The sequence below is a fragment of the Amia ocellicauda genome, chromosome 12 (genome assembly GCF_036373705.1).
Source record: "Amia ocellicauda isolate fAmiCal2 chromosome 12, fAmiCal2.hap1, whole genome shotgun sequence".
Taxonomy (NCBI): Eukaryota; Metazoa; Chordata; class Actinopteri; order Amiiformes; family Amiidae; genus Amia; species Amia ocellicauda.
In genome coordinates this window covers 27,164,601-27,187,917 of record NC_089861.1, presented here as the reverse complement: position 1 = coordinate 27,187,917, position 23,317 = coordinate 27,164,601, and the positions used below count along the sequence as shown (strand labels likewise).

Genomic DNA, 23,317 nt, shown 5'->3' with positions numbered 1-23,317 from the left:
CTGGAGCAGAAGACCCTGGGGGACATCTTGCTGGACTTCCACGGACAGCTGGAAATCTTCAACCTATGGTTCCTCTGGCAGCATCGTGGCTTTTGTGGGGAGCTGAGGGAGATCAGATCACAAACAGCTGTTGCTGGTTCTTCAGCACTACGTTTGAGCTTATCTGAGAAAAGGGTTTATTTTAAACACACCCCTGTAAATACAGTGACAGAAACTGGCATTAGTCCACAATGAAAACATAAAGAAATACGTCATGAATACACTAAAACATAAATCTCTTCAAATTTAAAACATTCATTTTATCATTATAAACAAATATAATCTATTTATCAAGCACCGCCCCATTTCCATTTTATTCAACCAGCAAGTGCCAGCCCTACACACACCTGCGCAGGCGCAGACACACAGCCGGCATTCAGCGCCCTCACACGGGCGAGCAGCGCTTCACACTTTTCGTGTTCCGTTCAGGACTACAGGCAATTAGCAATCTCTCCCATTTTTTATATAACTGTAACACACTATAACATCCAGGGGAAAAATAATGATATTAAAGGAGCCAGAGGTGTAATTGTGTATATCAACTGAACCTGAACATTGTTTTCATCATCCCAGGACAGCACAACAACTACTAAAATTGCATTTAGAAATAAGTAAAATTAATACAAATAGTAGAACAATATGTAAAATCAGTTGTATTACAACATATGCACATTGTTTAGTTCAGTATTGTCTAATTGGTTTAAAATATTTGTGCTGGTTTTGAATATTGCTTGATTTATTTGTATTTATTAGTTAAAATAATATTTGTATTAACAAATGTTGTGTTTAAATAACTATTTGGTTTTATAATGTATATACTTATTAAATACATAATCTAAAATATGTATTTTGCTGGATTAATAAATTGAATCTTCAATTGAACACAACACCCCATTGATGTTTTTTGTTTGTTTTGCATCTTAGTGTTTTCCTTTGACCTTTTAATCTTTTGCACTAAGTTAATAAAATATTTTTGAAATAAGAATACAATCTTAAATTAAGAAAGCACTAATGTTAAGGGGGATTAGTATAATTACTTAACACAAGATATAATCTCTTGTTTCAAGAAATCAGGTAACAATAAATAATTTCTTGTTGCTCGTAAATTCTGACTGGAAGAAAAAAAAATCTTGTAGTAATAAATGACTTTTGGCAGTGTAGACTTTTTACTTTTCGTATTCCGTTCAGGACTACAGGCAATTAGCAATCTCTCCCATTTTTATATAACTGTAACACACTATAACCTCCAGGGGAAAAATAATGATATTAAAGGAGCCAGAGGTGTAATTATGTATATCAACTGATCCTGAACATTGTTTTCATCATCCCAGGACAGCACAACAACTACTAAAATTGCATTTAGAAATAACTAAAATAAATACAAATACAAATCTATACTTGTAGACCCTGAAAGTTATACCCACCTGACTTCTGTATTAATCTGCATGCATGGCTGATGTTTTTTAATTGCCGAAACGTAATATTAAATGCGACCACTATTAAATAAATAAAATATACCTTATTACATAAAAGAAACGCAAAGGTTAGTTGGAAAGACACACACCAAAGATGGATATATATAGGACTGCAAAATGAACTTTATTGTGGAACTAAATAAAATGTTGGAATGATTAATAGCATCTTTATAATGACGGATAACGGAGACAATTCTGGGATTTAGAAGGGGACTGCTTTGAAGTATGTTGTCCAGGTAATTAGTTAATTGTCCAATGCCTAAAATCCCATGGGATTAAGTTCTTCACTATCGCTGAAACAAAAGAACCGATTCAATGAGGAAACTGATCCGATTCCTATCGGTCACCAACATGAGTCCAACTGCATCACTATTTACCTGGCTCTCATCGAAACCACCGCCATGGGAAAAATACGCTCATGAAAAACATGAAGTCCTTCAGATGATAATGTTTTCACTTATAACACGCTGTTCTTGGTAGAACAAACATGCTGTTGCGGTTACTTTTCTTCATGACCCTTTCAATAGGTAAGTGAGGCATTTAAAACAATATATAATATACAGGACAGCTGGAAGAGTCCACACGTTGTTTTCTTTCTTCTTTTGGGATAAATAACTTTTGGATTAAAATTCACCGTGTGTTTTCCAAAGATGAAAGTTAAAGAATATATTTAATAATGCCTTAATCGATTAAGACTTTATTATGTTATTATTTTGTTATTTTAACCATTTGATTTGTAGACTTTCAGTATTTATAAAGAAAAATAGGGTGCGCCGTTAAAAGCTAACAAAATATACATTATTAAAATAAACTAATTTTAATATTAATGACTCTGGCAACACCTGCCTTTTCAACTGGTTATTTATTCTAGCTGCTCGAAACGCATGGATCTTGTTTCAGTTTTGGTTTGGATACAGCTTTTGCACTTTTACACTGAATACAGGTCGATATCTTGGTTTATCAGTAAACATCACTTTTGCTGTGTTTTTATGCCAAATGGTCAGTTCTTCCACACTTATATGACGTATTTCTCCAATGGTGTTGTTTTCTGTATTTACTACCAGGCAGCCTGGTATATTTGCTTAAGGTTTCAAGCCCACACCCTAACCCTTTATTAAGGGGGTTAATAAAACAGGCCTAAATAAATAACTTCTTTGGATTCTTAGGTTGGCAAGTAAGCAATAATCATAATTACACCAATTACAAATGCTCATACTGAGTACAGAATATAGGCTAATTACTTGCAATTTAAAAAGAGATCCAAATCCCGTTTCCTATACAGTTCAGAATCTATTTTCTATGTATTGAGTCATTTAGTATTAATTATAAAACAGTCTGTATGTATTCCAATGTATATGGTTCAGGTTGTTCATGTTTTATGGTTAGACCTATTATTTTAAGCGGTTTAAGTTCAGTTCCTCTCCACCTCTGATGTTTTTCTCTGTAGTTTCGCAGTGATTGGCTGTTCTAGTTCATACACGACTTGTTGCAGAACTGTTTGCTACACAGTGTATTAAATCATCTGAAGATAAAGGTGTTATAAGACGCACATGAATTTGAGAATTACTAATCGTTTATGAATGTGCCTTGCAAAGAACAACAACAAAACAGCATGTCAGGATTATTATATAATAAATATGAATTGAATTGAGATGGTAAAGGACACTCACATTTCCCATGGCTGCAACCATGACTATTTTCAACTTTAAGTAGAAGTTGACTTATTTTATTCTCTCCCTCTATCAGACTTGTAACTTAATATTAGAAGCTGAGTGAATATTTGCCAAAGGTAACTGTATAATTGTGTATTCCTCCTCCAGTAGAAAGCTTGACTCCCACACAGGAATGTGCTCTGCATTAGAAATGGTAGATTGCAACGCAACTAATAGTAGGTCTGCAATGAATGACTTGCACACAGTCCCTGTGGACTAGCAAGTAATGGAGAAGTGAGGAATGGGGTGAAGCAGTCTCCTGTTGTCTGGATTCTATTTAGATAAATCCTGCCTTGTTTTGCTTCATCTGCCTGCCATCCCTAATACCTCTATGGGATTTTTAGGTCAATTGTTATATTCATTTCCTAAAGTGATCTTGCAGGTCTTGAGTTCTAGATTATCATCTGGGACTTTCCATTCAGGAATGTCAGGAAGTCTTTAACACGTTTTACAATTGGTATTGTAGCACTTTTTCTGTTGCTCTTCTATTGCTCATTGTATGGCTCTGCTTGAGGACTGATGGTCCATCCAGGCTGCATTGTCCTTGCAAATGAGGAGTTGGGTAGGATTGTCTGAGAGGTTTACTCCAGCAGGGACTCTGATGGAAAAGCATTGAAAAAATACATTGCCATGCTTCAGTCACAATGTATATGAGCTTAAAGACGTTTGTGAAAATGCCTCTGCATCTGAAGGGATTTTGCAATTTATATGTTGCGGTTACAGCTCCAGTCTCCCGTCATGGAAGGCCTGAAGAAAAACAATTTGTTGAATGCTTTAGTTACAAGAAACTGACAAGGTTTTGTTTACTAGCCGAAGAAGGAGGGTCTGGAATATACCAGTCTGTATTTAAAGGATTTCTACACAGGGACAGGTCCTGATACCTCATCATTGACAAGTCTGGGCCAAGTGCATTTCAGTTATTGAGTTGATTATTTATTTCCTTCCCTTTGAATTCAGTGTTGTGTATTCAAACAGCATGCATTTGATTACAGACAACCCAGATGCTATTTTGAGAGATCTGGGTCACCAAAGCAGTGTTGGCTCCTTTCCTTTCCAAATTATTTATCAAAATATGGATTCACATGATTCACTGCAAGTATGTTAATGGTAGTTCTCGTACCCTAGTTTCAACAAAACTGATGACTCAACCTGAGTGTGGTTTCCTGTTGCACAATGGCGGACATGGAGAGAAAATATTAAAATTGTGGGCAATGACATAACAGGACCGGTCATGGCCAGGTGATACTGAAACCTAATTTAGATTTGCACTGTAATCATGATCAAATCTGTGGGGCAGCAGTGTGGAACAGTGGTCAGGGCTCTGGTCTCCTGAATGGAAGGTTGAAGGTTGTGCCCTTGACAAGGGTGTCTGCTAAGAAGTATAATAATGGGAAGTCACACTGAGGTCTTTTGAAAATTAAGGAGCTTTTTATTCAAAGATAGATTTTTTTTATTTTCTGTTTCAAGGACTAGGCCTAACACCACCCTTGTTTGTAGGAAATACCTTAAATAAATCGTAACATTTTCAATAAATATTACCTTCAATTTATTTTTAAGAAATATTGCCTGTCTATCCAGATCTCAATTAAGTTCCATTTGTATTTCCTCATAGCCTACCTTCTGTAACGTGGACAATGATCTGTAGTGAACAACATGGTTCCAGCAGAAAAATATTCAACATTCCCAATTAGCCCTGTAAGTCTGTGTGTGTTTTTAAAACCTACAGCATACACAGAGGATGTCAGAAGGCAGGCAGTGCCATCGGGCATCTCTCCTACTGGTTTATCAACTGCTCTTAAACTTTCGTTAAACGTGTCATCATAGTTCACAATCTGCTTGATTTGGGCCGTCTTGAGCAGATCAATTAAAACATCAGTTCCAGTGCTTTAAGGTGGAGAGATCCACAATGTAGGTATTTAGTGTCAGTTGATAGACAGCATAATGCTTTGCAGGAAGTTATGATGTTAATATTGGAATCGTAGAGATCAAGAACTTGGCAATTTATGTAGGGTTGATGATCTACACCTGTCCATTCGTACTGAATTAATCTGTGTTCCACAGGGTCATCAATGGCGATCTCCGTGACCTGCCCAACCAAGAGGTACGTGGTCATCCTGTTCCAGCCTGTCACGCTCACCTGCAACTACCAGACCTCCGCCCAACAGCCGCCAGTGGTGATTTGGAGGTACAAGTACTTCTGCCTGAACCCAATCCTGACGGCCCTGAACCCCAGCAGTGCCGCCAACCAGCTGACCCAGGCCATCCCCAACTACAACCCCATTATTGATTGCACTGAGAACCAGCGCACTGTCCGCACCGTGGCCTCCAAGCAGGGTAACACCATCACTCTGGCAGATGGGTACCAGGGCCGCAAGATCACCATCATTAACAGTAAGTGTATTGCACCTGTGTCTGATCCGGGGCCTGGTGGTCATAGAATGAATAGCCTCGGTAAGAAGAACATTTGTAGAGTAAGGGCAGCGCAACACCAAGAGACCCAGCAGACACGCATAGCACGTTCAGGCCTTTGTATCATGCAAACTGAAGACACTACTGTGAAGGGCTGATGTTTCTGACTGCCAGTACAGAATTCTCTAGGTCTCAAATCTGTTTAGTGCACATGGTGGTGCTGCTATAAAGAGTTTGAAAAGGTGTTGGAAGGTACAGGCTACAACTGTGGAATGAGACCATTGGACCTCAGCAGTGTTTAATGATTTGGCTGTGATCAAAATCCTTGCACTCCCAAATTTATAATGAACCAAACACCCAATGGGCTGAAGAATTACTTGAATTACTCCCATATAATAAGTAATCTAAAACCCTTGGATAACCGAATGACTGAATAAAATACAGATACAAATCTCCCCTGGATGTGAGAAGATTCCCTAACATGAATATGATCACATGGAGTTTTTTTTAAACCTTGAAGGCTTGGAGAACAGTGTCTTTTACTTTGATCTACAGTGTGGATGATAGTGTTAAACAAATTTGAATGTGTTATGAACCTTAATGTTACACCAGCAGCTTCTTTCAGTATTGTGGCGTATCGGTTAGGGCTCTGGACTGTGCAGTGGAGGGTTGTGGGTGTAGTCCTAGGTGGGGGACACTGCTGTTGTACCCTTGAACAAGGTACTGTACTGAGATTGTTCCAGTAACAACTTAGCTGTATAAATTGGCAATTGTATGTAAAAGAAAAGTGATAGTGTAACAGTTGTAAGTTGTCATCGATAAGGGTGTCTGCTTAGAAATGTAATCATAATTGTTTGTAACATCTCTCTCACGTTTCTGTCCCAGATGCTGACTTGAACTTTGCGCAGACAGCGTGGGGAGACAGTGGAGTCTACGTCTGCTCTGTGGTGTCCACCCAGGATCTGACTGGAAACAGTGAGGACTACACTGAACTAATCGTGCTGGGTGAGTGTACCTGGAACAAATCTGCTTGAATCTGGTGGTTTGGTTCCTGAACAAATTTCAAAGGAGCAGTTTAGAAGTGTTTTTAAATTGCAGTTATTTTTAACCTAGTTTTGTGATCTCTGGCATCTCAGACTTACAAAGCACTGTCTGTGCTTTCATCTGTCAGCGGCCCATGTCCTACATGGTTTGTGCTTTAAACCCATGACAGAGGTTATGGGAGAATGCAGACAATGTCTTTGTATCCTTGGGTGAGCTTCTTTAGCCCAGTTCCTCCAGTCAACACAACCATTTCAATGGGTCACTGTCATTGCTGTCTTCTACCCAGGGCTGGGAGTGCTATATCAGTTCACTAGTTTATATGGTCAATTTTGAACAGGTGTGAGTGTTTAATTGTAATGAGGTTTGGCTCTACTTGCTTGACTGAGGGAACGCTGGGTCAAGACCATTGAACTGCTGCAGAGGTGGTGACTGGGGAGGAGGTGGAATGTGACACAGCAATCACCAGGGGTGTGTGATGGGGATGGTGTATTTGTATTTGTACTTTATTAGCAGTTGTCTGCTTATGAAATGTTATTATAAATTGTGATGAACTGAACCCTCCTTCATCACTGCCGGCATTATGGCTCTGTATGCCACCTCCATTTGTGCTACGTTTGTGCCGGTTTGTGCCATATTTGTTTTCACCCGTGCAGTTATAGTTTTTTAGATATTCATTTTTTTATTATCAGTGATGACATCACCTAGCACCCCATCAAACTCCACATTGATCCAAAGTGGTGTCATTCGTTTGTGCTACGTTTGTGCTGGTTTGTGCAGCAAAAATAATTGTTTGTATTGTAGAACCCAGGTAAAGAATTAAAGTCTTCAAGCACAGAGGATAATGTATTTATTTAACATGCCAGCCTGGAAAGCCCTGACATGGATGCTCTCCACCTGAGCGGAGTCTCTCTGAACAGCAAAAGTTAACAGCTTTCATAGTAGACATGACATGTGGTTCTGTGGGCAGGGTCAGTCACATGTTTCCAAGAAGTGTTGCCTCGAGGTCAGGTTCCTGGCTCTTGTAATGTTCGTGGCTGTCTTCCTGGGGGAAGGTGTGGGATGCAGAAACCAGATGGTTTCCTTTGATGTACTGGGAGAGGTCCGGTCCCATGGTCATCTTTAACAACTGTTAATCAATAACCATGATGTGACCTCTCCAGCCTTAAGATAAGCCACAGAAAACCTTGAAGCAAATGCTGGGAGGGGCTTCTGCAGCATCAGCACTCCTAAAACAGCCTTGCTAACATTTGCTTGACAATTAATACAATTGGCTCTATTGACATATTAGTATTTCAAACATTAATATAAAACATTATACAGTTTATACAACACATTAATATTTTTATTAATATAACCAACATGGTTCTTGAGATATTACACATTATATTTGAATCACCAGTGGTCTCTTTTCTTTATGCTACGATTGTGCCCATTTGTGCTGTAAAATACATAGGCTATGTTGGTCTTATCCGGCTTCAAAAGTGTATTCTGCTTCAATATAATTCTGCTTGTAGGTTGCAGTGCAATCGCATAGCAGGGTCTTTAACTTAATGCAGCAGTTAGTTTCAGGATTACCTCACTGATCTGGGTTGAGTGTCAGCTAATATTACACATTAGGCAGAAGTTAGTTCTGACACATTTCAAATTTAGAGTGAGATAATGTATGTGCACAAATTACAAAGCAAGCAACTGCACTAACATGATGATCATTCATATCAACAGCCTTTCATTGGTAGAATTGCCATTGGTTTTGTGGTCACCTATTGAAGGCAAAACAAGGATTTCCAGTCGAGGCCTTAGTTTCTTCTGGATTCAAATATAGAACTAAAAACTCAAACATTAGATTTTGCTTCTATGTACAGTACCATAGTTTTCCACACTTTCCAGATATTTATTTCTGGTTTTGATGCCACAAATTGTGCACTAGCAAGTATACTTAATTGGGTTTGGTTTTTAATTTCATGTACTGGTTCTGATGAGCACCAAACCAATAAACCTTAAGTGGAGAAGCACTTGCTAATTTAAGCAAATAAACAGAAACACGTCTTTAGACAAAACAGTCTACCATTAAATATACTTTGAACAAAAGGTTTGATTTCGGAGATTTTGACCCCCAGATCTGCTTCTATATTCAGGTGATTTCTGTATCGGGTGTTTAGCAAATACAGATGTGTTTTGGCTTGGACCAAATGAGAACTTCAGTCTTCCAGCAAATTACAAATTTTGTACCCTGTCAAAGTTTAAATGATTGTAAGGTGGCACTTTAACTACTTTCAACTACTAATGCGACACCATACACATTTGTAATTTGTGATTGGTGAGTTGGTCAAATGTTTGCTTAGGTTTAGGATCAGTTTCACTTGTCCAATTTGGTTGAAGATTATTTTGTTTAAAAATAGGTTTAGAATATCCAGTGAATGTTGAGAAGCTGAAGTTCACTTTTGTTCGTCAGTACATTTAGTCTTGATGACAACAGGTATGGAATGTGCCTTTAATTATTCATATCTTCAGATAATTCTGCGCCTACCTTTTCCAACTTCCTGCTAAAGAACTGAGTCGTAACAACTTAGATTAGCAGGAAAATCCTTTGGTCTTTAGCAGTCCAACTTGTTCTTTAATTTTCAAATGCAGTTGTGAATTTAATGGACAGCCTGCATTATTTCAGTCTTAATTACTTCAGGTATTTACACTCTGTGGGATTTTATGATGGTAGACTTGTTAAAATAATGAAATTATTAAAAGCTTTTATTATTAGTGTTTGTTTCAGGCAGTTCGACTTAGCAAACAAATGAAACTCAAATCAATGGAGCTGCTGGCTTGCTATTTGGAGTAAACATCTAGAGCCCACTGTGCTTGAAGTTTACACCTGGATTAATGATTGACCATTTGTAGAAGTTTGCACACTTCAGACCCACAGCAACACAAGCTCGATTGCCTGAAACTGTAGGTGAAGGCATGGCTTCATAAGCCGCATCATACTTTAATATCAGTGCACGACATTTATGTTGCTTTGAAATAAAAGCACTTTGATTCAGTTTCTGAATCCGTATAGAATAGCACATTGTCCCACATGTATTTTGATATGTTTGCTTAGTTTTACCCTATCAGGTGACATTCCTCCAAACTGATACCTTTGTTAGATTATTAGCTTTTTCTGGCATCTGGTTCCAGCTTCTGTCACCTGTAACAATTTTCATTATATTATATAGTTGGGCGCCAGGTAGGATAAAGCCTACCACAATTAATCATATATAAAATGGAATAAACCATATAAGAATAATATAACATTAAATGGTTAGCAGAAATATAAGACTCCTGACTACACCCTGTGCCATGATTTCACATTAATGATGAACATCATGCTTCTATTAGCTGAACATTAAATCATTACAGTTCAGATGTGTGTGTACATTTAATACATATGATGACTGTGTTCACTGTAAACACTGTACAGAGAACACACACATGCACACACACATAACAGGTGCAATTAATGTGAGTTAAGTCTACCATAAAGCAGTGTAAGTTTCTGAAAATGCAATTGCAATTGGCTTTTGCATTTACATTTTAATGTTGTCTGCGAATGTGCGTACTAGTATATGGAAATGAAAAAGCAAATGAGATTATTTTAATTTCATTTTAATTTTGTCCCAAATAATGCTTGCATAAATGGAAAATTCATAATGCAATTGTTTGATTGCATAATGATGTTCCATTTTGCATTTACATTTGAATTATGTTCTCTTAATTGCTTCCATACACCACCTGCTTCCAGGTCTTTATACATTGTTGATACAAGGGTGACTTTTAAAACCTGCTGGGTAGGGGCTCTCCAGGACCAGGGTTGGACACCCCTGATCTTACCCAAGCAACTTGTAGAAGGGACCTTGTTCGGTAATCGTTATGCAGATAAGGTCCTGTATGACATGACGTTGGGAAAAATACACAGTCATAGCTGATAACACAAATGTTTTTGCTAAATGTGCAAAACAGAAAAAAACTTCTACTTTTTTGTGATAGTCAGTGTACCCTTGTAACATTTTCCCACCCAGAGTACAATTTGAAGGGCAGGTTTCATTTTATCATTCTGAGAAAGAAGGCATTGCAGTTTATATCACAAATCTTGTATAATGCCACATTCGGGTTTATGGCAGTCTCCCCTTAGACCTTAAGAAATGTACAGGCCAGCTTATATAAACTTGTTTGATTGCTTCTGTACCAGTCATTTGTACCCACACGTCTTTAGATTTGAAGGCACTGGTCACACCAATCTGTACTGCTGCATTATTTAACCGTCCACAAAAGTAATTATTTGCATAGGGTGACATACGGGCTGTGGCGGTGCTGAAATGAAAAGCAGATTGATGAGGAATAGAACTGGGGCAGCTGCCAATGTAATTAGGAAGATACATGTTCACATTCAGTATGTAAAGAAGAATTTTGGATACAAAATATTACAGGATGACCGTATCTCAGTTTGTACCTTCAGCATCAACACCATTTTGCCCTTTTGGTGTTGAAATATATTATACCATCCAAAAGGCCACTGAATAGTGCTGGTCGATCGTGGCTGATGTTGCCCATTGGTCTCTTTCTCCTAGACTGGCTCCTGGTGGTGCTGGTGGTGCTGGGATTCTTGCTCTTCCTCCTGCTGATTGGCATCTGCTGGTGCCAGTGCTGCCCACATACCTGCTGCTGCTACGTGCGCTGCCCCTGCTGCCCTGATCGCTGCTGCTGTCCCCAAGCACGTACGTACCCCACCCTAAAACAAACAGCCTTCCTCCTGGTTGTGAATTTCCTGTACTGGGTCTGGCCAGTCATTCTGTTTCTCTCCCACTCATCTCTCCAGCTGTTAGCAATAACCAAACTTCCCAATAAGTAAATACATTACATTTAAAAGATTAATAAATACCTGCTGTGTGCCTAACTGTTAAATTAGCAATTTTTAAAAATCCTGAAAATGTATTTATTAGCAGATATCCTTTACCCAGTAAGAGCAGGAAAATTCCAAATACACCCCGTTCTAATCAGATCTGCGGCTGTGTGCAGTCCTTTCCATGTAACATTTCAGGGCCCTGACGGGGCAGAGTGTGTGCAGTCTGCGGTCCTCTTCCAATGCATGTAGAGGGGGGTCAAAAGACTCCAGGATGATAGGTTGATTTATGTGAAATGCCGACACAGCCTTGTGTAGGAAGGCCGGGTTCGTCCTCAGAGTGACTCTGTTGTTACTTCCTGAGAAGATCAGACAGGCTTTATTCACAGACAAGGCATGAATCTCACTAATTCTCCTCGCTGAAGTTATCGCTATAACGAAGGCCACCTTTGTGGAAATGGGCTCAAAGGGAGCTCTGCTGAGTCCTTTTAGAATGAATTCAATGTCCCAGGCTGGAATGGTGTCTCAGCCATCTTGCACCCTTCAGGAACTGGAAGTGGGCTCCTGGGGAGACATTGTCAATCTTATCATGGCATGCTGAGATAGCAGCCAAATATACCTTCAGTGTGGATGTAGATTTCCCTTCCTCTAGCAACTGCTGAAGCACAGTACACTGCAAAAATGCACCTCCAAATTTAAGTTAAATTATACCAAATTTGAGAGAAAATTACTTAAAATAAGTAAAATTATCTGTCAGTGCAGTAAGAGCTTTCTTGAAATAAGACAAAATGCCTAACCAACTAGAAAACGCCAAAATCTTGAAATAATTCAGAAGGCACAAATTTTAAGCATTTCTAACAAGATTTAAGTAAGAGTAGTGAGAAGATGCTAAACAATTATTAAAAACAAGAATGAATGTCTTGAATCATTCATTAAAAAGCCTCTCTCATTATAAAATAGCTTATTATACCTATACAATGTCCTATTTTAAGGTGTTATATCCAAGTAAGAATTCACATGATAAATATTCTCAAAACAAGTGAAATGAACTGACTCACCTGGTTCTTGATAAGTAAATTAATCTTACAATTGTAAATATGTAAATACAAGAGAATCACACAACACTGGATCCACATGTCTGGCTAGACACCAGTTTTGGAAGGCAAACATCTTATAAGTATATTGGACCCTGGTAGGGGGAGCCCTGGCTGACTGTAGCATCTCTACCACATTATCTGGCATAGCCAGCTGTGCGGTTGTGGCTGCCTCTTTGTACTTTGAGTCCGTTTCTTTGACCTTGGATGAGGTCACCCATCTCCCCGAACGTCTGACCTGGTGTAATGGGCGCGGGGAGGAGCATGGCTTTCTCTGTGTCTTTCAGCTTGGCTTGCATGAGGCAGAGATGGTGTCTGGCTACAACCATAGCTGTGAGGGACCTTCTCTTGGTCTTCCCTCCCTTGCAAAGCAGGTCAGTCATGTAGGCTGACACCAACTCTAGCTCTTCTGCCTCTTCTGGGGAGGGGCGCTTCCTCAGCTGCCGGGCCAGGTGTACAGAACTAATATGGCCTGTGCGTTGACCACTCTCACTGCTAGGTCTCTGCTACGTAGGCCTTCCACTGCATCGTGTAGACCTGTGGTTCAGAGGGGCTCCTTGCCCTGCAGTGAATTGACCTGGGGGGAAAGGACCCCAGGCCAGGAAGTCGCAGGAGCAGAAGCTGGATGGGACCAAGAGGACTGCACTGCGTCAAAAAAGTCATTGAAGAGGGGTAGTACTTCTTCCGGCTTGGATGGCCTCTCCCACATCAGCCTGTTCTGTGGCACTTCCTTGGAAGCAAACCACAGAATTTCCATTGCCTCTGTAGCCCTCCTTATCAAGGCCCTGAAGTGTGAGCTGGGGTCTGCACACTGCTCTGTTGGAGAGCCTGCCTCCTCTACGTCTGCTCTGAAAAGGGTGGCTCAGAGATATCTGAATGGGACGCAGGTGGTGGGAAGGGTGGAGATGGTGGAGCCTCATGCTGGGTGGGCTTGTTCCTCTCTGCCCACATGTTCTTAGCCACTTCTGCAGGCTATCACAGACCTCTCTCTTCCTCTGTTATCTGTGAGTTTCTGTAAGGAAGTGGTACAGGAGGTATCAATCATACAGAAGATCTCATATAGTGAGACTGCTGCTCTACACTTACCTCTGTAGAGAAGTAAAAGCTGATGAATAAAGCAGACCGAAGATGCCGCAAACCTCAGAAGAGCGCAAACATTTTTTGTTACCAAACTCCAAGGATCAAGGGAGCACACTTACAGGTTAATAATGTGAGAATGAAAGAGAAACTGCTAAGCTCATTCACTGGCAAAGTGAAAGAAGAAATGTCAGATTGCAGCTGGCAGGAGGAGACTTTTCACAGACACCAGGGGCGGGAGTTCCTCCTGCCAGCAGGACTCCTATAGGGCAGCTTTGGTACATGTTTTCATGATTGGCAGGTCAGAAGGCTCTTCCCATTCAGTAATGGCTGTCTTTCGACTTGAAAGGGAACCTAGCCCACATGGCTGTATTTAGCATTGTCTAGTACTGGTGTTGTTAATACAGTATCCTTTAAGTAATCTCATCAACACATTTTTGTAATTAAAGAAAGGAGATACAATTCAATCAATTAATAAATTAATTTTGAAGACTTGGATCACATAGTCCCCTCTGTTCCAGGGTGAAATTGTACAACTGACTTTAAATGATCCATTGGCAATGTGAGAAGTGCTGATCATCCCGGCACACTGTGAAATAATCTGTCAAAGTCTATCTCACTGGTGTCGTTGTTTTGAACACCCTTTTCAATGCAATATCAGCTTTTTTCCTGCTCACAATTTTGTGCAACACTTCATGTGTCCTAATTCAGATTTCTCTGTTTTCTTTCTTCTTTCTCATGCATCCCAGTATATGAAGCAGGGAAGGCTGCCACATATGGAGTGCCCAGTCTGTATGCCCCTACCTTGTATGCACCCACTATGTACTCCCAGCCCCCCCAGGCAAAAATGATGCCCCCTGCTATGCCCATGATGCCCATTCATAATTCCAACAATGGGTACATGAGAGCATATTATGCGGCCAGCTCAGGTAAGGATTCAAAACATCCCAGGGCTAAGGGTGCAGATTAATTTTTGGTTGTGTATTTTTGAACCAGCAGTTCTTCATTACATTTTTTGGTCTTTGTTGTATCTTCCAGTTGGGCAAGAAAGCTAACCTATATACACAGTGGGCAAACTGGATAGGACAAGTTATGATATTTTGACAATGTAAGACCTAATGACATTCCAGTAGACCATGACTCTAAAAGCCAGTGGACACTGTGTTGACCTATTTTATGTCCTAGAACTAACCATGAAGTTACTGCTATAGACTGTGAACCTGTACATGCATTAAAATGGATAAGGCTTTATAAGATTTTTTCATTTGAGAATTCATAAACCTCACCAGTCTAATCCAGTTCATATAGGGTCTGCACGTTTTCCAATTCACAATGTCTCCTGTCTTTTCCCTCAGTGCGCAGTGGTTACCGCATTCAGGCAAACCAGGCAGACAACTCTACGCGGGTCCTTTATTACATGGAGAGGGAGTTGGCCAACCTGGACCCTGCAAGACCTGGAGCTAACCGAGGGAAATATGATCGGTGTAAGATGACATGTTTAATTTGAATATGCATCTATAGGAAGCTATACTCCCTATTTGTATGTTAAGACACTTGTAGTGCAGTTTCCAAGTGGAAAATAAGGCTGTACAAGAGCTTGTTCTGAGTCTTAACCTAAAAGGACTGCAACTTTATTTAAAATATGAAAAAGGTAGGGAGTTGGCTGATACAGCAATAGTCCTGTAGTTTCTAAAATCATATAAGCATCTTTTGAAAAATGAAAATTACTAAATCATGGCAGATGTCAAGTTCAGGATGTAAACTGTTAGTGTGGATGCTAATAGTCATTACATCCTGGATTGCGGTGAAACTACGGACTCTCCAGGTTTATCTTCCCCACTGCAACAATTATCAAGTCAACCCAGTGTTAGGGTTACTTGCTTACTCCTTGATGGGAAGTATGGTTTCTTTAGACATCATTAAGCATTACTCTGCCCACGGCTGCACGAAAAAGAGTGAAGATGGCATTATTATTTTTGACTTCCAACAACAGAGGAGATTAATCCCCAGGGGAGATTGCAAGTAAGCAATCCCACATTGCAAAAGACAAAAAAGATGCAATCTGTAGTGATCACTGTGATCACATTTGCTGGTTGCACAGTGTGTGTCAGTATTTTTCTTTTTCCTTTTGCAATAGCAAGGATCATTTAAAGGAAAAATAAGTGTGACCATAATGGTCAGAATTAATGCTTGTGGATTATTACATATCAAGTTTAGTCCAAACTGAAAGTAATACATTCAGGTACCTAAACAGAACGATAGCACACAACAAGAACAAAAAAACCTATGTTCAACTTTGTTACACATAAAATATCAACCTTCAAATAGACCAAGGAAGTTTATCAACCTGTTTTCTGTATTTACAATTCTGGAGTTAGACATCAGAAAGGAGGTTTATATAAATGTTATACAATCTGCTTCATAGGCATAAGCTTAATTAAAAAATAATAATAAATCAATTAAATGCTCTCGCATTTGGAGTGATAAAATCACAGGTCACAAAATGTGATCCTAATTTGCTAGCAGACAGATCCTGTGATTGCAGGTGGTTGGATCTAGCTTAACTACCTAAGACAAATCTCCTCTGAACAACATAATATTCCTGCAACTGTTCACTTCAGAAGTTCAGAATGATGCTTAATTCACTGAGATTCCCAACTGGCAGTTTCAGGTTTCAGAAGTCCCCCGAGTCACTATTAAGATGTCTTTGTGATTCGTGCCCCCTCCCCCGTTCTTTGCTCGTCTCAGTGAGTGAGGTGAGCTCTCTGCATGAGGACCGGGACCCGCGGGGAATCCTACGAGAGGGAATGGGCCGCGTGCGCAACCAGGCCATGATGCCCATCATGGACGCCGACGAGCACATGAGCACCATCAGCAGCGTCTCGCAGCAAGGCCACTACCGTGACGACGCCAGTAGCAGGGAGGGGGCCCGGGGAGGGGCCAGCCGTGGCCGAGCTCACTCCATGGACAACCTGGATGAACTGGGACGCACTTACTACGATGACTCTTACAGAGCAGGGGGGGGCAGAGGCCGCAGGTGAGCAGCACTCTCGTTTTGGCTCGTTATGGGCTGTCTTCAAGAGGTTGACTTTTGTGCTAAGTTTTTTTTTGCAGTTTTTACTAAGGGAAAAATGCGTCACAGAAATCTTCCCAAAACCCATGACACATTTCACCCCATTCAATAAGAGCTTGTCATGTTTACATAGTTTCTCACCCATCATTCAGCATGATTCTTTCTGAAGGCTAGACTGGAATGAGGTTTATGTAGACAATCTCGTTTTCGATTATAACCTACAACGGACCATACACCGTGTTCTGCCCTGTGAGATTTGCCATGTACTCAACGCTAACCTCTTCTGTCCCAGCTCTGATGACGAGTGGAGCGGGTGGGGCTATGACCGGGATGACCGCAGGAGAAGGGACTACTCCCCCAACAACCGGCGCAAAGACGCAGGGGTCTACAAGCGCTCCCATAGCCGTGACGACCTGATGGACCTGGAGCGGGGGCGAGGTCCCCCCCCACGCGGGGTGGGCTATGATGACAGCTTCCTAGAGGAGGCCCTGCGCAGGAAGCGGATGAACGAGCAGCAGCGAGTGGGCAGCAGGGAACGACTGGACAGCGACAGCGAGGCCCCGTCTTCACGCTCGGGCCGGGGGGGGGATCGCAGGGGTCCCGACCGCCGCAGATACAGCGACGATTACCTCCCGCCGCCCCCACCCCCCCCTTATAGCGACACCGAATCCAAGAAAAGCGACCTACGCAAGGTATGTATTTTTTCTTTTTTTCTCTGATTGTTTTGATGCTATTTAAACAATACAAAATAGGATATAATAAAGCACCCATCACACTACAGAGATGCTTTATATAACTGTTTTTGAGGCAAAAAACGTGATGTTCTAATCACTCTCTCTATAGATAGCAAACTGTAATCAGTCATCTTTCTCTTTCAGAACAGCGCTGTGAGCAGGGAGAGCTTGGTGGTGTGAAGCAGTTTTCGGAGTCCTGAAGGGGAGCCATCTCCCATTTTGGATAGTAAACTACATCTTTTAATTGGGATTTTCCACATTAGTATCATGTCCAGGAAGCCTCCCCAGTTCTGAATCATGATGTTAATGTTATAGTACTAAAAAGACGACGTGTATTTCACGTTAAAACAAATGGTTTGAAAATAAGGGAGGCAAAGTCATGTGATCTAGCAGGAATACAAAGCTTCACGGAGACACTGAAATGAAAGCCGTCTGATGGAGCCGTTCTTGTCCTATTAAACAGGAGTGATGTCCTGCAAACACTCCTGTTATTGGTGTAACACTGTGAAATTGTGTAAAAACTGATGATCTAACCAATATTTTACTAGAAATCTAGACTTATTTAAGACCCAGGTGTTAGAACTTCTCATTTTAACCATTTTGAAATGTCTTTTCTTTTTCTAATTATTAGAGTTCCTGAACCAAGCAGTGTATGTAGGGATTTTAGTCAGCTTTTGAGACAACAAACAAACAAAAATAGACTTAAAACTTAGCTTAGGGAAATTTATACCCATGTGTACATTGACATTTTTAAAAATAAGTCTACAATGTGTGTCTGCCTTCAGTTATTCTGGCCAATATATCTGCAATATATCTGAGCTATGGCAAACTGAATGGCCATTCAACCTCAATACTGGCTAACATCCATTTCCTTTTTGCAGAACAGTGAGTGAAGACAATCATTTTTTTATTTAATATACAATCATATTTGATTCATTTTTATACTCATTTAAATGTGTTCTTAACTTGTATAACAAAAGTAAAATGTGCATAGATTAGTTTACCACAACCTCACTGTGTGGTGCTCACAAAGTAGTCCCTTTTCTTGTGCAAAAAGTGAGACGTTTTGAGTCCTTGTCCTGCTTTGAAATCAAGCCAGTTTTAAACCTTGTGATTTAAGCAGATAACTTGTTAGACATTTAAATACACAGGGATGTTTTATTATAACTGGAATATTGAACATGAATCACTACCAGTCTTCTGAAGTGCAGAACATTTTTGTACAATCTAACTGAAGTGAACATCACAAAAGTCTTTAGCTCACATGGGGCATTTTAACCAGTGCTAGTTGTTTAACCCCTAATCAACAGTTTTAGCAAATTGAAATCTATTGGGATAATAAATTGATGATGCACAAAGTTATTACAGACGTCTGCAGGGGGCAAAGCTACTCCATTCTGTACATGTGCTTATGAGGTATAAACAAATAAATTGTCATGCCTTGTAAAATAACTGCAGTACTATTTGTTACCTTCACTACATTAAAGGGCTTATTGCAACATTGTACAAAATAAAACAAATACATTAAAATGTCGAACCCAGCCGATATAAATGCCTAAAGCAGATATTAAACCCACACACTTAGTGTACATGCATCACAATTTATAAAGCAACAAAGCACCTCATTGAAAACATGCACATTCTATAACGAGCCGCTCCGCAGGGCGCTGACCTCTGACCGGGACCGGAGTGAACATGACTGGCGTGTTGCTGGCGCTGGTCCTGCTGGTGCTGGCACTGGCTCCCGCCCGAGGCCTCCTGAGTTTGGAGGTAATCCTGGTGAGGACCCCAAAGAGTTCATACTTAAACTGGAGCGCATGTTGCGTCAGAGAGGCTTGCCGGAGGAATGCTGGATTGATCATCTGGAAGGGACTCTCAAGGGTGATGCTCACACATGGTGGTCCTATAAAGGTGATCACTACTCAGAATGGCCAGAATTTAAGAAAATGTTTCTGACCTACTTTGACAGATCCCTTAACAGAGTGCAACTGCGGAGAGAGCTAGACAGACAGCAGTCAGAGGATGATGACTTGGGCTCTTTTGCGATGAAGAATTGGGAAGTTTATCGAAAACTCCACCTATCAGCAGATGAAAGAGAGATAATCACCTTTGTCATTGATGTGCTGAGGCCAGAGCTGAGACCTCTTCTGTTGTGCCCTGTTCCAAGTTCCTTGGAAGATCTCATTCTCAGAGGTAGGCAAGTTGAGCACAGTTTGAGGAAAACAAGTCAGCTTAAAACTAAGCAAGAGAACAAAGTTAGCTTTAGTGGCAACTCGAGCAATACTAGCAGCCTGTTGGAGGACAGAACACAGAGGAACACAAAAGTAGAATCCAAGCCTGATGGTGGCAAGAGTAAAGCTGAAGTAAGCTCCTCAATACCACCAGAGTCTATTGTGTGTTTCAAGTGTGGTGCGACAGTGCATTTGCGTTACAACTGCCCTAAATCAGGGAAAGCCGCAACTTCACAGGGAATAATCACTGAGACTGTGGGAGCAGCTACACATGTCAAGCCTTCAACTCTTTCCCAGTCCCAGTCAAGACTGGAGCCTGTGTGTTTCTTGGTCTGATACACACTGAATCATCTAGGACTATGATCTCAAGCAATGTTGTAAAAAATACTCCTACAGCCTGGGTAGCCACTGAAGATGGGACCAAGCACACCATATTGCTACCATTAAATGAGTCATGTAGTCCACAGGGATACGGTGATATTACACTCACCCTGTTCGACAAGATATGGACAGATCCAGTTTACATGATACGACTATAGTAGCTGATGTGCTGATTGGGTTGATGTTATTGTGGCGCTTGGGTTAATCCTTGATATTGCTAATTCAAGGGTGTTGCGCTCAGACAGTATATGGATTAATGTGTCAGAGCCAGTGAAAGAGGTCGACTGCATTCTTGAACCGACAAGAGATGACCTGGTGATGTCTGATACGGAGCGACTACAGGGCATATTGGCAGAATATATGGATGTGCTCTGTGACAAAGAGCACAAAATTGATACAGGAGAGGCTTTACCTACACGGGCAAGACCATACATGTACTCTCTAACTAAACGGGAGATGATTCACCAGCAAGTTCAGGAAATGCTGGAGGCAGGGGTGATAGAGCCCTCCACTTCACCTTGGGCATCCCCTGTGGTGCTGGTAACTAAGAAAGATGGTAGCTCATGCTTTTGTGTAGATTACCGCTGACTTAACGCAGTAGTGACTGTGCCAAATGCATTTCCAATGTTAAATATAAAAGAGATCTTCAGCAGTTTACATGGTGCTTGCATCTTTAGCTCATTGGACCTCAGAAGTGGCTATTGGCAGGTACAAATGTACCCAAATGACCAACACAAAACTGCATTTATCACACATGAAGGGCTCTACCAGTTTTGGGTGAAGCCTTTCGGGCTCTGGAATGCTCCTACAACTTTTCAAAGATTGATGGGGGAAGTTCTTCAGGGCATGATGTATGACTTTTGTTTTGCTTACCTTGATGATATAATCATTTTTTCCCAGAGTATCAAGGAACATATGGAGCATTTCTGAAGAGTATTACAGAGACTGAGGGAGCATGGGCTGACGTGCTAACAAGAGAAATGCACTTTTGGCATGAGTAAGCTGAGCTTTTTGGGACACAGTGTGACACAGGATGGCATACACACTGAACCAAGCACAGTTAAAGCTATTGTGGAGTACCCGAGACCGAAGAAGATCAAGGATGTTCAGCGATTCCTCAGTCTAGTTAATTGGTATAGTGGGTTTATCCAGAATCTAGCCAAGATTGTCAAACCGCTTAACCATTTGAGGAGAAAGGGAAAACCATGGGCCTGGACATCCCAAGCAGAAGAGGCTTTCCAAACTGTGAAAACTTGCCATGGCTTCGGCCAACACACTGAACCATCCTGATATGGTGCTCCCATTCCACCTGGAGACTGATGCTAGCGAGGTTGGGTTAGGGGCAGTGCTATTTCAGTTGGAAGGTGGCAATAAGAGAATTGTAGCTTATGCCAGCCGCACCCTGACTGACACTGAGAGGTGTTACCATACGACAGAGCGGGAATGTCTTGCCATTATCTGGGCAGTGAAGAAGTTCAGGACTTATCTGGAAGGTAGGCCTTTCACCCTTGTTACCACAGTGCCCTAAAATGGCTCCATTCATTAAAGGACAGTATGGGGAAGCTGGGTCGTTGGGCGTTACTTCTTCAAGAATTACACCACTGCAAAGGCAAGATCAACCTGGGTCCCAATGCCCTTTCTTGTGCTCCGGTGGAGGAGACTGCTCCTGCAGGAGAGGAGGAAGAAATGGATTGTATGGTGCCACCAACATTAACAGAAGTCGAGGCTATTGCTGCAGTTTCAATCAACTCTTCTGAGGAAGAGCTAGTACCTTTCACCAGGGAGGAAGTCTGAGCAGCTGAATGATGAGCTGGCTGCAGGAATAATAAGGACCCTGCATGAAGGACATGAATCCAAAAACAAGAAAGACCACCAACAGGTGAGTCAGTTTATCAATGATTGTTGATGATCTTCTATTTCAGAAATACCTTGATGTTCAGACAGCTGAAGAGGGGTGGCGAGTCTATGTCCCGAATAAACTGAGGGTCAAAGTCTTGGAACACTTTCGTGATTCGAGAATGGCGGCACATTTGGGATGCAAGAAACTCTTGAGCGAATTAAGCAGCGCTTCTCATGGCCTGGACTTCGGAAGGATGTATGGAAATATGTGCAAAACTGCTCAATATGCCAGAAATCCAAAAGAAACAACAAGCTCACGCCTGGCCCCCTGCTCATAAACAAGGTAGAAGGTCAATTGTCAACCTTGGCAGTGGACCTAATGGGTCCCCTTCCAATGACTAGGAAAAGTAACGAGTACCTGCTTGTCGTGGTGGACCAATTCACAAAATGGGTGGAGCTGTATCCATTAAGAAGAGCAACCTCCAGTGCTGTCATTACCAAACTGGTGTTTTGTAGATAGGGAGCTCCGCTGCGCTTGTTAGCGGACAATGGCCCCCAGTTTATATCGATGGACTGGAATAACTTTTTCAGTGAATGGAATATCAAGGTGCTGCACACAACCCCATTTCATCCACAGACAAACTGGGTGGAGACGATGAATCGTACCATCAAGTCTATCTTGTGAGCCTATGTCCAAGCCAATCATGCCAAGTGGGATGAGTATTTGCCATGGTTGGGGTTAGCGATACGTACTGCGGTACAAGAGTCCACTGGATTTTCACCGGCAAGACTCAATCTTGGCCGTGAACTCTGTTGGCCACTAGATAGGGAACTGGAAGGGCCGAGAGAGGAGGAAGTTGAACCTTCGGAATATGAGGAGTTCCTGCATGTTCAACTTGAGGATCTCTATGAGTTAGCCCTATAACAAAAGAAGACGAGTCATGGATTTACAGGTTGGAACAATGGTTCTGCTGAAGACTCATTCGATATCCTCTAAGCACAGCAAGTTTTCTGCTAAACTGGCGATGGGATGGGACGGACCGTACCAAATTGTGCAATGCACATCCCCTGTGAACTATATCATTGCAGACCCTCATACTGGTCAGAGTAGAGGTACCCACCATGTTGTCAATCTGCGGCCTTACTTGGAGAGACAAGATGACGGGGCACTCACACAGGTTTTACCAGCTACTCCCTCTACCAGTGGTGAGCACACTGATACTGCACCCAGCCCACCCTATGTTCTGGAGCACCACTCCATAGGGTCTCAAACGAACTCAGAATGCAATGACTACCCTGATGCAATAGTACCAACTGACCAAGTTAGGGAATCTCC

The 23,317-nt window shown here is 41.4% G+C and overlaps 1 protein-coding gene across 1 annotated transcript; it reads left to right on the top strand.

Annotated features, from left to right (window-relative positions):
* The first annotated feature begins 1,868 nt into the window (after window positions 1-1,868).
* On the top strand, window positions 1,869-18,982 carry LOC136764805 (lipolysis-stimulated lipoprotein receptor-like). Its single transcript, XM_066719132.1, has 9 exons — window positions 1,869-2,041; window positions 5,288-5,617; window positions 6,521-6,640; window positions 11,281-11,427; window positions 14,473-14,652; window positions 15,079-15,207; window positions 16,472-16,760; window positions 17,089-17,488; window positions 17,675-18,982. The coding sequence occupies exons 1-9, from the start codon at window positions 2,002-2,004 to the stop codon at window positions 17,708-17,710; spliced, it is 1,671 nt and encodes a 556-aa protein (XP_066575229.1). The 5' UTR covers window positions 1,869-2,001; the 3' UTR covers window positions 17,711-18,982.
* The last annotated feature ends 4,335 nt before the right edge of the window (window positions 18,983-23,317 follow it).